The 15,542-nt window shown below is 22.6% G+C and overlaps 2 protein-coding genes across 2 annotated transcripts; one reads left to right on the forward strand and one right to left on the reverse strand.

The window, feature by feature from the left end:
- Window positions 1–6,867: 6,867 nt before the first annotated feature.
- Window positions 6,868–7,921, reverse strand: LOC145947691 (uncharacterized). Its single transcript, XM_083057465.1, has 2 exons — window positions 7,726–7,921; window positions 6,868–7,109 (listed from the first exon to the last, which is right to left on the reverse strand). Exons 1-2 carry the CDS (start codon window positions 7,862–7,864, stop codon window positions 6,868–6,870), a joined length of 381 nt encoding a protein of 126 aa, XP_082913591.1. The 5' UTR covers window positions 7,865–7,921.
- Window positions 7,922–12,757: 4,836 nt separating this feature from the next.
- LOC145947692 (uncharacterized) lies at window positions 12,758–15,243 on the forward strand. Its single transcript, XM_083057466.1, has 4 exons — window positions 12,758–12,903; window positions 13,115–13,283; window positions 14,183–14,384; window positions 15,002–15,243. Exons 1-4 carry the CDS (start codon window positions 12,758–12,760, stop codon window positions 15,241–15,243), a joined length of 759 nt encoding a protein of 252 aa, XP_082913592.1.
- The last annotated feature ends 299 nt before the right edge of the window (window positions 15,244–15,542 follow it).

Below are 15,542 nucleotides of genomic sequence, written 5' to 3' on the forward strand. Positions count from 1 at the left end.
AAAAACAATTTTTTTAAAATAATAATAATAATAATTTGATCAGGGAATATATAAAAATTTTTTACAAATATAAATTTTAATATTGGAAAATTTTACATTTTATTTACTAATAAAATGTAGTGTTTAACGGAAATAATATAAATATTTCTATTAACACAAAAATATTTAATATTTTTATTTTATATTATTTTACTTTATTTTATATTTTATATATTATTTTATAACAAAAATGATTATATAATAAGATAATGATAACTTAATGTATTTTGCAAAAATAATATTAAGACACTATATATATATATATATGTATATGTATGTATGTATACAGGGTATCCGATAATAGTCGCATCAACCGTCGTGAGCAGGTAGAGCACGTTAAACTGAATAGAAAAATCTTATACCATTTTGCTAAATTCGCAATAATTATTAAATTATTAATTAAAATATTTAAGCAAATGAGCGGTTGGAAAGCGGTAGGCCGGACTCGGTGGGCATGTCAAATGGCTGTCGTTTAGTATCAAAAGTATCATCTTACTTTTCGGCGCCGCTACATTGCTCGCCACTTGCTGCATGACGCCGCCTCTCGATCAAATAATGCTTTTGTTAATAAGCGACTTAAACAAATAAGTTATTCGACACCGAGTCCAGCCTACTGCTTTCCACCCGCTCATTCGCTTAGATATTTTAATTAATAACTCAATAATTATTACGAATTTAGCAAAATGGTATAAGATTTTTCTATTCGATATAACGTGCTCTACCCGCCCAAAACGGTTGATGCGACTATTACCGGACACACTGTATACAGGGTGTCTCATAATTCGCGCCCCACCCGTCAGGGGCAGGTAGAGCAGGTCCAACTGAGTAAGACAGTCCTTTACCGTTTTGCGATTTTCTCAATAATAAAGGAGAAATTAATTAATAAAGTTCGGCCAATCCAAGCGAGTGATAGCGTGCGACGAGAAGAGACAGTCCATATACACTGTTTCTATGCGCGTGGCGGAGGGGTAGGAGGCCGCGCGCGGCGAAGCGATAGGAGTCCGCGCTTGACAAAAGACTGACGGTGTATGTATGCACATGTGTGATCTGGAGCTTTACGTCGAACTCCTCCTACCCCTCCACCGCGCGCTTAGAAACGTATAATTATATGGGCTGTCTCTTCTCGCCGCGCGCTATCACTCGCTTAGATTGGCCGAACTTTATTAATTAATTTCTCCTTTATTATTGAGAAAATCGCAAAACGGTAAAGGACTTTCTTACTCAGTGTGACCTGCTCTACCTGCCCCTGACGGGTGGGGCGCGAATTATGAGACACCCTGTATATATATATATATATATACAGGGTGTCTCATAATTCGCGCCCTGTATATATATATATATATATATATATATATATATATATACAGGATGTCCGGTAATAGTTATTACCACCATTATAAAATTAAAATAGTTATAACTACCTTTATAAAATTAAAATATAAAATAACTCGTAAACTATTCACTTTTTGACCATCTTACCCTTATAATTTTTTATGCAGAATATTGTGAAGAATCAATTTATGTAAGAAAAATATGATGGTTCCATTTAAAACATTCAATGTGACATTAATTTGTTTATAAAAAAAATTTTTTTTTAATTTTCTATTGCATGTTAAACCTTGCGTAAAGCAGATTAATTTTCACTGTATAAACTTTTCTTTAAACTGACGGTAACATAAGGTCAAAGTCAAGTCTGTTTACTATTTACGTTTTTAGTGAATCTTCCTCGATAGCAAAGAATTACGCTGTAGAAGCTTAAAAATTGTTGATTTTGAATTGAAAAAATGTAACATAAAGTAAAATTGTATGCAATCATTAAATTATTGTTAAATTTATTGACGGTTACAAACTGGTAAATTTCTGATTAATGACATTTTTTGTTAGATTATTGTAAGTGCCCTAAAAATCGTGGCGATCCTTACGAATATAATCTTTATGAAATTAAAATATAAAATATCTCGTAAACTATTCACTTTTTTATCATCCTATCCTTATAATTTTTTATGCAGAATATTGTGAAGAATCAATTTATGTAAATAAATATATGATGGTTCCATTTAAAAAATTCAAGTTGACATTAATTTGTTTATAAAAAAAAATTTTTTTTTAATTTTCTATTGCATGTTAAAGCTTGCGTAAAGCAGATTAATTTTTATTGTATAAACTTTTTTTTGAACAGGCGGAAATGTCCCAAAAATCGTGGCGAAACCGTTACGTGAATCACGCTGTATATATATATTCTAGCTCTCTGAAATAATATCAAAAATCTATCACACTATTTTAAAGATCTTCACTTAATAATAAAAAAGTTCTTATACATTAATAAGATCCACAAAGTAACTTAAAAGTTATTTAAAAAAATGATTCTCCAATTTAAATGTGAGAGACAGATATCTCGATAGGAATGCGTGTAAGAACTTTCTTATTATTAAGTGAAAACCTTTAAAATGATAGATTTTTGATATTATCTCAGAGCTAGAATCGAATTACCTGTAAGTCTTTTACCTCACAAAATTTTAAAGCTGGTGGGCTCTTTTATTTTTTTGTATTATATTTGCAGATTCTCTTCACATCTTTTTCTAAGAAAAAGATATTCTTACTTTATTTTAACAAAACTATTAAAAAAGAGCATTTGATCCATAGAAACTGAACCTTTAGTAGTAATAATTAAATAATGATTTTTATAAGTGTTTTTATGGATTCAAATAAAATTAATAACACTAATCTGATTTGAAAAAAAATTCTTGGTAAATCCATTAATAGAAACAATAAAGGTAATAAAATTTATATAGTATTTCAATGATAAACAGTAAAATTTAAATAGTATTTCAACGAATTTGTTACTCATCTTTAATATTAAAATTTTAACTTGTTTGTATTTTTTAATTCTTTAATTATATCTCACGTATGAACATGTAAGAAATGAGCGCAATATAATTTTATCATCATTAAATAAAAAAAGAAAGAAAATTGTGTCACAAATTGGAGGATATTATAAAATGGAAGGTATCATATAAAAAAATATAGAATATATGTGCGTACGTTACATTTATATAATCAATACATATCAATAAACGTACGTAACATTCATACAAACGTACGTTATATATTCATATAATCATTATAATAAAAAAAAATATATAATACTCCAATACAGAGAAAATAATTATAGTTTGTTAAAATTGCTTTTTCATAATTAATAAATTGCTAAATTATAACAAAATATTTGCAAACGTAATAAGTATAAATAAAATACCAAAATATGCATGTTAGAACCACATCACAATGTAATAATATAAAAGTAGCCTATATCAAAAGTATAACAATCTCAACTAACCACTTGCTTGAGAATTGTTAACAATCGGGAAACAATTTTCTGCCAGATACTGCTGCAAATCTAGAGCCTATTGTGTCCTCGAGTGCGCCCCAATTGCAATCAAAAATTGAAAGTATATCCTAATATATATCAAGTTGGGTGTAACGCCAGAGCAGATCTGTCACTAACAATGTGACGACAGATTGACGCAACAAACTGAAAACAGATTTGCGCCAAATGTTCAGCAAATCGAAGAAAAATAATTAAGTAAAAAAAGAAAAAAGCAAATAAAAAATATTTAATAATTCATAATAATTGTAAAAAAGAAAAATAATTTATTTTAACGTATAAATGTATATTTTTGTTAGTTAAATCATATTTTGAAAAAAAAACGTATATAATATTTTTAACTACTTTTGACACATCTGTGTGCTTTTTATATGTCAATTTAACATTTTCGATAGATCTGCAGGATCTGCTACGTTTCTAGCATCAATCTTTTATCAACAATTGTGATAGATCTGCTTGTTACTCATTGCTACTTTGTTAATATAGTTTGCGAACTGATGTTGAGAAATATTTACTGAATTTATGCTCACAGTGTTTGCAATTACAAAATGTTTCTCATCTGCGGCCATTTAACAAACAAAAGCTGTTGCCTACATTTGCCTCCGCAGAAATGGTTAGCTAGGAATTTTATATCGCTATAAGAAAAGTATTTGTTACAAAAATAAAATTATAAAATAAAAATAGTCTCTTATCAGATCAGTTTCTTTTACGAGCATGAAACACAAATTTACACCGGTAAAAAGAATTATGCAGAATATTACAAAAATATATCAAAGTATATAAAATGATACAAATTTTAATGAAAGGTAACTTATAATATATCATTAATCGATTTAATTAATAAAATTATTAAATCAATTATTAATTTTTACATATTCATTGCGGGTATGATAGTACATTAATTTGTAACATTTTATAAAGATATTTTGAAATGTAATAAATTATTGATTGATATATTTGTAAAGATTTAATGCTCGTAAAAGAAATAAAGAATCTGTATAACGTAACTGTAAAAGTTTCAAAGAAAAGACACTATATAGTGATTCAAAGTTAATGTTGTCACGTACAATTATTTTTAGTCGCTGATGTATCCCGAAATTTTTTTATAATTCAATTTATCCCAATTCGGATCTGTTCGTTCTTCAATTTAAAATAAGTGTATAATTTTCAAACTATTATTGTTTTGAGATATCTTTTACAAGAAAAAAAATTAATTACTCAATTTACCACAGGAGAAAGCGTAAGAGAAATAAAATAATATTAATAACCCAGTCAGCCAAGTCTGTTCAAACAGATTTTGTCAAATGCTTGCTACAAATTATTGTCAACAAAAAGGCTACAATTTGGCTACAAGAATTATTATTACTTGATTAAGCTAACAGATTGGCAGCAAAAAGCGAGCAAACTTACTGCATATTTGATGTTAAATTGACGACAAAAACCAAACAAGATCAGTGCGCGTGAAATCTGACGTCAAGTATTGCTTCGGGTTTTGTCACCAAGTTGCTGTCAAGTTATGTTGGCAAGGTTTGTCATCAAAATACAAGCCTAATGCGGACACAGATGGCTATGGATTTGGTGTGGAATTTTGATCTAATTTGCGTCCAATTTGCGCGCAATTTGTAAACATTTTGCTGACTGGGAAGTTTCAAAGAAAATATTTGAAGACCGTACATCACAGGAAAGTTCTCTAGAATTGAGAAGAAATTATTAGAAAATAGAATAATTTTTTTTTGGGTGAAGGTAAAGTATACTTTACCTTATCTTCCTAAAGTCATAACAATAACTATGCTATATATATTATATGGAAGTTGGATTCCTCTTATTCTGATTCTATAAAAAAATATATAAATTAATTTTATATACGTCTCTATATGTGTGTGTACTATATAATTATAATTATTATTATCATTCATTTAAAATTATAAACTTATATAATAATTTTGATGTGTATGTATATATTTTTAAAAGATTAATCAAATTATTTTAGTAAATAAGTTTGATTAAAGAGAAATTAATTTAATTTAATTTACTTTTGATAGAAATTATAATTATTTTAAAAAAGGTAAATGGAGAATATATAAGTATCAAAATAATGCGATTCACTAATTGAAAAAATAGTTAAAAAATATGTATTCTCTGTCAACACAAAGTGTTTGTTTGATTATAAAGCAATTAATTGATGATTAAATTAATTGAAGTTTAAAAAAAGTTATCCTTGATACGTCTGTATAGCTGACTTATTACTATCATTATAAATACTAACTTATACATTTTTATAAGAGTGTTAACAATATTGTTTATTTAAGAATAGAATATTATATATTTAAGAATAGAAGAATATTTGATTGAACATTTTCTTTCAAATAGTGAAAATTATATTGATATTTATTTTTAATCTATTCCCACTTTACTTACAAAATTATAATCTTTTCGTTACAACTTTTATCAAAAAATAATTTAAAATTACGAATGCTATTAACTGTGAGACTAAAAATTTAGAATAAAATTTTGTTTTCTAATAAAACTTATTAAAGAGAGTTTCATCATTCTCTTTAATAAGTTTTATTAGAAATTAATAGTTCTAATAATAGTTACAGTAATAATACCTGATTAGATGACTCTGTCTCTTCTATTTTTCTTTTTAAATTTTTTGTACCATTGATTAAAGTTAATAATGGCATATGTCCCGCAATTTTTTTTACATCATTCACATTATTAACTATTAAATACGACGGTATAACTAAAAATTATAAAAATATTAATAAATAAATATAAATAGTATAAATAAATATAAATATATAAAAGTTACAATTAGAAACGTTAAGTGACCAACACTGGCTGCTTTTTTATTGTGTGAATTACAATGTTTCAACCACCGATTGTGATCCTTTTCAAGTACATGTAGAGTATAAATTAATTAAAGATGAATCACTGAAAATTGATAATTTTAAGCTATATTATTTTACATTAGAATTTTAAATTAATTGTTAATGTTCTAAGGTCACTTAATGTTTCGAATTTTATTATCTTACTGGCGAAATTATAATTAAATATTGTATATAATATAAAAGTTACATTTAATATTAATATATAAATATAAATATATATATAATATTACAAAATTATAATTATTTATTGAAAATATTTTCATTTATTGTAATATACTACACAGCACGAGGTATCTATTAATTTATATGCTTGAGTTATTAATTTGTAAATTATATGTTATATGAAAGGTTATTACATATAAAAAAATTGAATGATTTTGAGCAGATGCTAATTATGTATTATATTTATTTATTATAAGTAAAAATTTTATATATTTTATATATTTTATTATAAAATATATTTCATAGATTTGAAGATTAAAAATTTCATTTTTTTAAAATAAAGCTCTTAAAGTGGATCTTACTGTTTTATATAAATTGATTTTGTAATATTTAAACAATAAAATAAGTAAAAATTGAATAGTTCAGTTTATTACCTGTAGTTTGCATAATACCAATGATTTCTACGTGATCACCTTTCTTGATATCATGTAGAAGATAATCATCGTTACTAAAGTTTATTACGTGAACTTCCAGTTTGTATGTGCCATCAGTTATTGCACCACATCCAATAATTTTATTCATGTTACTGTTATATATTTCAGCAAAGTTTGTCTTTACGTATCCTCTCAGTACTAAAAATATTTAACGAATATGTATTAACAAAAATAATAATAATTATATGTAAAATAGATTGTGTTATTTTAAATAAATACAATAAAGTTCCAAAAGATATAAATAATTTTTTATATTATATTATCAATAATCATGTTATTACTTTTTAATAAATTTCTAATTTTATATAAATACGAGTATACTATGTTTTAAATCTTTTAATAATTTAAATTCAAATTTACGTGGGTCCCTTAATATCTGAACCACTTTTAATGAATAAATTTGTTTCTGATATCATCTAAACATCAATTATTTTCATTTATTAAATTTTTTATAACTATATTCGCAAATAAATTTCAATTATTCAAAATTTAAAAACACTAAAAAATTGAAGTTTATGGAAGAATAGTTTAAAAAATAATTTTGAGCAATTGCAATGAATATTTGAATGCCTGATATATAGACAGTTGATATAAGAGAAAATATTTATTTGTTATACTATATTTCAAATTTTAATAACATATATTAATTTAAAAAGGTATGTAGATTAAAAAATTATATAAAAGATTGTATTATATTTATATTATAATATTATATTAATAAAAAAAGAAAAGAAATTATATAAAGAATACTCACTAATGTGATTTTTTGTAGCATTTAAAACACCAGATAATTCAATTTTCTCAGGTGTGGTATCTTTTATGGTATCCATTGGTTCAAATTTTCCAAGATTTGAAATTGTAGTATTGGATTTTATTAATAACTCATACGGCATGTTACCATTGTTGAATTGAGCTATTTTTGGCGGACGTGCCTGAGTACCATCCAAATGAATAATCTATTTTTAATGAAATGTATTTTAATATTAAAAATATAATTATATATATATATATATATATATATATATCATATAAATTCTAAACAATTACAAGTTATAAATTAAATATTTTATATTTTAATATAATATATGTTATAAAGTTTATCTTTTATCATAAATTACATATTGTGTGTGTATATACTCATACAGCACAAAATATTATGAATGTTTTCAAAAAATATTTCTAAATATTTATATGAAAGTATTGCATAAAAATATTTTAAAATGATTTCTTTAGTAATATTTTAAAATAATTTAAAAATTTCTTGTGATAACATTTTTTAAAATATTTTAAAAAATTTTTTAAAATATTTTTAAAAATGTTCTTTTTTATCGCTTAGATAATATTTTCTTAAATATTTGATACATATTTTTGAAATATTAGTTTAAATCTATATATTTATTATTTTATAATCTTGTTTCACAATATTTAAAAAATATTTTACAGTGCAAACTTTTAAAAATATTTTCGGGAATTATTTTAAATCTTAATATTTTTAGATATTTTTAAAAGAAAAATTTTTAAAAGATTTTAGAAATATTTTGTACTGTATGGGTATATATATATTTTTTATTTCCTTTATTTTAATTTTTTCTTCTACTAATTTATAAGAATTTCTTAGTAACGATTTTCATTTTAGATACTTTATTTTAAGTGTAATTTTTTCATATTTTATATATTTCCTATATCTATTACTCTAAAAAAATATAATTATAGAATATTGATTAAAAATTTTTCCGAAATATTTGTTATCTTGGCACATTTTGTGGATTTATTCTCTGCAATGTCTTTGTAATGTTTCATTACAATTTACAATATTGCAACGTTGCTACAATATAATTGCAATGATCTGTGTTGTATGGAGGTTGTCTTGTTTCTATATTAAAAATATAGAAATATTTTTAATTCACCCTAAAACGTAAATCTAACTACACCTATGGTATATGTGTTACCCCTACCATACGATGTGGTAGGAGGTAGCGGTTTGATTTTCGTATTACTGATGAGAGCTTGCCTTTCCCAGTTTGGCTGTGATTGTGAGTACACGTACGAGCGATATTTTGAGATTGCGATTAAGAGAGGAAAAATTTATTATAAAATAGAAAATATTCTAAGAAGAAAATATTCTATTAAAAATTATATAGAGAGGACCTGCAGATAACTTTATCGAGGTAAGTTTACGATAAATCTGCATAATAGCAACAACGTTAATAATTATATGTGTGTGGTGTATCTATTAATTTAGCATAACTATTTATTACATTATGAAATTAAACAAACAGAATCGCAATATTACTTACATTTTAAGATATAAATATCGAGCTATCACGCGTATTTGGAATGATATTCGATGTTTTTATGTCAGTGTGACATTGATTGTGTATATATATATATATATATATATATATATATATATATATATCATTCCAAACACGCGTGATAGCTCCATATTTATATCTTAAAATGTAAGTAATATTGTGATTCTATTTGTATAATTTCATGATGTAATAAATAGTTATGCTAAATTAATAGATACACCACACACATATAATTATTAACGTTGTTGCTATTATGCAGATTTATCGTAAACTTACCTCGATAAAGTTATCTGCTGGTCCTCTCTATATAATTCTTAATAGAATATTTTCTTCTTAGAATTTTTCTATTTTATAATAAATTTTTTCTCTCTTAAAAATTATAAAATTCAAAAAATATGTATATATAAATTTTTTTATATAAATTTTGTATATATATCAAATAAAATATAATAAAATGTAATATTACAAAGATCTTCCATTAAATAAAAAGAAATATTATAAATATTTTCCGTTATATAAAAGCTAATATTTTTTAATGAATATTTTTTATAAATTACTAACTTATTAATTAACTTATTATCAAACATCAAATAAATTTTGTAAATTGAAATTTGCACATAATCTTTTAATGATATTATAAATAAAATGTAAAAATAAATTAACAGGATCTTAATAAAAAGTGAAAATCGTAATATTTTTACGCATAACTATATATTAATACGAATAATGAATCAATATTTATATTATAATACAATTGATAAATCAATAAAATTTATATATGTTTCAATCCTTAGATCGGAATTCTTCTCAATATACAATACATATATATATATATATATATACTTGTGTGTGTGTGTGTATGTGTTTGTATATTGAGAAGAATTCCGATCTAAGGATTGAAACATATATAAATTTTATTGATTTATCAATTGTATTATAATATAAATATTGATTCATTATTCGTATTAATATATAGTTATGCGTAAAAATAAAAAAATATTACGATTTTCACTTTTTATTAAGATCCTGTTAATTTATTTTTACATTTTATTTATAATATCATTAAAAGATTACGTGTAAATTTCAATTTACAGAATTTATTTGATGTTTGATAATAAGTTAATTAATAAGTTAGTAATTTATAAAAAATATTCGTTAAAAAATATTAGCTTTTATATAACGGAAAATATTTATAATATTTCTTTTTATTTAATGGAAGATCTTTGTAATATTACATTTTATTATATTTTATTTGATATATATACAAAATTTATATAAAAAAATTTATATATATATATTTTTTTAATTTTATAATTTTAAAATATATAAATATGTAGTACACAAATTTATGTTTATATGTTTATATATTTATTGATCTTAATCTTTTGAAAACGATTTATTTTCATCAATACATATATATATATATATATATATATATATATATATAATGAACATCAATACATACATACATATATATATATATATATATATATATATATATATATGTATGTATGTATGTATGTATTGATGTTTATTTCGAGAGCCGACTTATATTCTTAATCTGATTTATTTTTAGGTGAATAAATATTATATATACCAGTCCAAACCTTATAAATGCCAGTCTAAGCCTTGTATATGCCAGTCCAAGCCAATATATGCCAGGCGATTTTAATTTTATTAGCATCAATAAATATCTTCAATTTTATCAGGTATTATTTTTTTCTATGTGTTTTAATAATGAATATAAATTAAATAAATAATTAATAAGGCCAACTTAGAAACGAGCAAAATCCTTTATAATATGTTATATTTTATTAACAATAATCTTCTTCAAATCATCCTTTGTAAAAATGTGGAACGCAACAAAAGGATAAAAACACGTAAACGTTTCGATTGCATTGCAATCTTCTTCAATACAAATATAAAATATAAAATCAGAAATTATACCGAAACATAAAATTGTATAAGATAAGAAAATGAAGTTCGATTTTTAACTCCATATTACAAACGGTATTTGAGAACTATGAGCGAAACGCAATAGGTTAACAATTATTAACAAAAAAGCTTTAAGATAATTGACGAGTCACATAATAAAATTAAAATTAAGATTATCATATCGCGATTATAAATCATTGTGTTTAAAAACAGAATAAATATAGAAAATTACTTATAAAATTATTATAAAGATACAATTAAAAAACGAAATAAAGTCGTAATAAATAGTCGTTGACACGATATAAAAGGACATTATTAACAAGATTCGTCGTTGATTAGCGATGAAATTTGATAGCGATCAAACAGAATAAGAAATAGTTGAAAGTGCGAGGACTCGTCTGTAATCGATGTCAAGTGTATGATTTAACAAAGTTAAAATTGATTTTAACTTTGACATTAAATAACAAAGTTAAAATTGATTTTAACTTTGACATTAAATCATACACTTGACATCGACTACAGACGAGTCCTCGCACTTTCAACTATTTCTTATTCTGTTTGGTCGCTATCAAATTTCATCGCTAATCAACAACGAATCTTGTTAATAATGTCCTTTTATATCGTGTCAACGACTATTTATTACGACTTTATTTCGTTTTTTAATTGTATCTTTATAATAATTTTATAAGTAATTTTCTATATTTATTCTGTTTTTAAACACAATGATTTATAATCGCGATATGATAATCTTAATTTTAATTTTATTATGTGACTCGTCAATTATCTTAAAACTTTTTGTTAATAATTGTTAACCTATTGCGTTTCACTCATAGTTCTCAAATGCCGTTTGTAATATGGAGTTAAAAATCGAACTTCATTTTCTTATCTTATACAATTTTATGTTTCGGTATAATTTCTGATTTTATATTTTATGTTTGTATTGAAGAAGATTGCAGTGCAATCGAAACGTTTACGTGTTTTTATCCTTTTGTTGTGTTCCACATTTTTACAAAGGATGATTTGAAGAAGATTATTGTTAATAAAATGTAACATATTATAAAGGATTTTGCTCGTTTCTAAGTTGGCCTTATTAATTATTCATTTAATTTGTTATTATACACGAGCCTTATTATATTTTTTTAATTTTAATGAATATAAAATATTGTTTACATTATAATATGTATATCAATCTTATAAATAATTTATTAAAATTTGTAAAAAATTTAATATTTATTTAAAAAAGATTAAAATAATTCTTATTTTAAAAACATTTTAAAAAATGTTTTAAAAATATTTTTAAAAAACTATTTTAAAATTGTAAATTAATTTTTTTTATTTATTAAAAAAATTATTATTTTAATATTTTCTCTAAATTATTATTTCAAACAAAATTTTCATGTAAAATAATTAATAAATTTTAAATATATATTATTTTTCTCTTTATAATGTATATTATAAATATATATATATCATTTTTCTATATTTTTTAGGATAATTATTAATTTTACACATTTAAAATACCAAATTAATTTAAAAATGTCACAATATAATTTGAACGATTCAGACAGTGATATAACTGAAAATCATATGGATAAACTTATTGAAATTGACAATTTAAATCCAATTGAACTTTTAACACCAAGTGATGTACTTGAAAACGTACAAATGTATGATTCAACAGTGTAAGTAAAAAATCTTTTAGTATTGAAGAAAAGAATAAATAATTATTTTAATCAATTTTTATCATTTTTTGTATTTCTCGCATTATTTTTGCTTTTAAAATTTTAATAATAAATATTAATTTAAGATGTGTGTGTGCGTGTGCGTGCGCACGCGCGCACTTCTAATTTATTATTAATTATAGTATTAATTATATTAATTTAATTATATTAGCGAAATCGTTGGCTATGTCGATAATATTGAATCTCCACGTTGTGTGGGCTCACAACAACAGTATAAATTCTTCAAATTTTATTTGAACAACGGAAAAGGAAAGAGAATACAAATTGTCGCTTGGAACAATGATATTGATTATGTGGAGCCTCATGTACAAGTAAACACTGTAAGTATTTTTATTATTTCTTATTTTTTTATTTATTAAAGTTTTCGTGTAATATTTTTTGTTTTTCATGTTTTATCAATATACCCTTTATATAATATAAACAAACAATTAATAATAGATGAATATATGCATATATATACATATAAATATACACACACACACACACACACACATATCTGTATAATATTATAATTAATAAGTGTCTAAAATGAAAATCGTTACTAAGAAATTATTATAAATTAGTAGAAGAAAAAATTAAAATAAAGGAAATAAAAAATATATATATACCCATACAGCACAAAATATTTCTAAAATCTTTTAAAAATTTTTCTTTTAAAAATATCTAAAAATATTAAGATTTAAAATAATTCCCGCAAATATTTTTTAAATTAATTTTTAATAATTTTTAAAAGTTTGCACTGTAAAATATTTTTTAAATATTTTGAAACAAGATTATAAAATAATAAATATATAGATTTAAACTAATATTTCAAAAATATGTATCAAATATTTAAGAAAATATTATTTGAGCAATAAAAAAGAACATTTTAAAAAATATTTTTAAAAGTTTTTTAAAATATTTTAAAAAATGTTATCACAAGAAATTTTTAAATCATTTTAAAATATTACTAAAGAAATCATTTTAAAATATTTTTATGCAATACTTTCATAGAAATATTTAGAAATATTTTTTGAAAACATTCATAATATTTTGTGCTGTATGAGTATACACACACACAATATGTAATTTATGATAAAAGGTAAACTTTATAACATATATTATATTAAAATATAAAATATTTAATTTATAACTTGTAATTGTTTAAGAATTTATGTAAAATATATATATATATATATAATTATATTTTTAATATTAAAATACATTTCATTAAAAATAGATTATTCATTTGGATGGTACTCAGGCACGTCCGCCAAAAATAGCTCAATTCAACAATGGTAACATGCCGTATGAGTTATTAATAAAATCCAATACTACAATTTCAAATCTTGGAAAATTTGAACCAATGGATACCATAAAAGATACCACACCTGAGAAAATTGAATTATCTGATGTTTTAAATGCTACAAAAAATCACATTAGTGAGTATTCTTTATATAATTTCTTTTCTTTTTTTATTAATATAATATTATAATATAAATATAATACAATCTTTTATATAATTTTTTAATCTACATACCTTTTTAAATTAATATATGTTATTAAAATTTGAAATATAGTATAACAAATAAATATTTTCTCTTATATCAACTGTCTATATATCAGGCATTCAAATATTCATTGCAATTGCTCAAAATTATTTTTTAAACTATTCTTCCATAAACTTCAATTTTTTAGTGTTTTTAAATTTTGAATAATTGAAATTTATTTGCGAATATAAGTTATAAAAAATTTAATAAATGAAAATAATTGATGTTTAGATGATATCAGAAACAAATTTATTCATTAAAAGTGGTTCAGATATTAAGGGACCCACGTAAATTTGAATTTAAATTATTAAAAGATTTAAAACATAGTATACTCGTATTTATATAAAATTAGAAATTTATTAAAAAGTAATAACATGATTATTGATAATATAATATAAAAAATTATTTATATCTTTTGGAACTTTATTGTATTTATTTAAAATAACACAATCTATTTTACATATAATTATTATTATTTTTGTTAATACATATTCGTTAAATATTTTTAGTACTGAGAGGATACGTAAAGACAAACTTTGCTGAAATATATAACAGTAACATGAATAAAATTATTGGATGTGGTGCAATAACTGATGGCACATACAAACTGGAAGTTCACGTAATAAACTTTAGTAACGATGATTATCTTCTACATGATATCAAGAAAGGTGATCACGTAGAAATCATTGGTATTATGCAAACTACAGGTAATAAACTGAACTATTCAATTTTTACTTATTTTATTGTTTAAATATTACAAAATCAATTTATATAAAACAGTAAGATCCACTTTAAGAGCTTTATTTTAAAAAAATGAAATTTTTAATCTTCAAATCTATGAAATATATTTTATAATAAAATATATAAAATATATAAAATTTTTACTTATAATAAATAAATATAATACATAATTAGCATCTGCTCAAAATCATTCAATTTTTTTATATGTAATAACCTTTCATATAACATATAATTTACAAATTAATAACTCAAGCATATAAATTAATAGATACCTCGTGCTGTGTAGTATATTACAATAAATGAAAATAT

Source organism: Prenolepis imparis, unplaced genomic scaffold (assembly GCF_030444845.1).
Source record: "Prenolepis imparis isolate NDT839.2.m4 unplaced genomic scaffold, iyPreImpa1.0 SCAF_122, whole genome shotgun sequence".
Classification (NCBI taxonomy): Eukaryota; Metazoa; Arthropoda; class Insecta; order Hymenoptera; family Formicidae; genus Prenolepis; species Prenolepis imparis.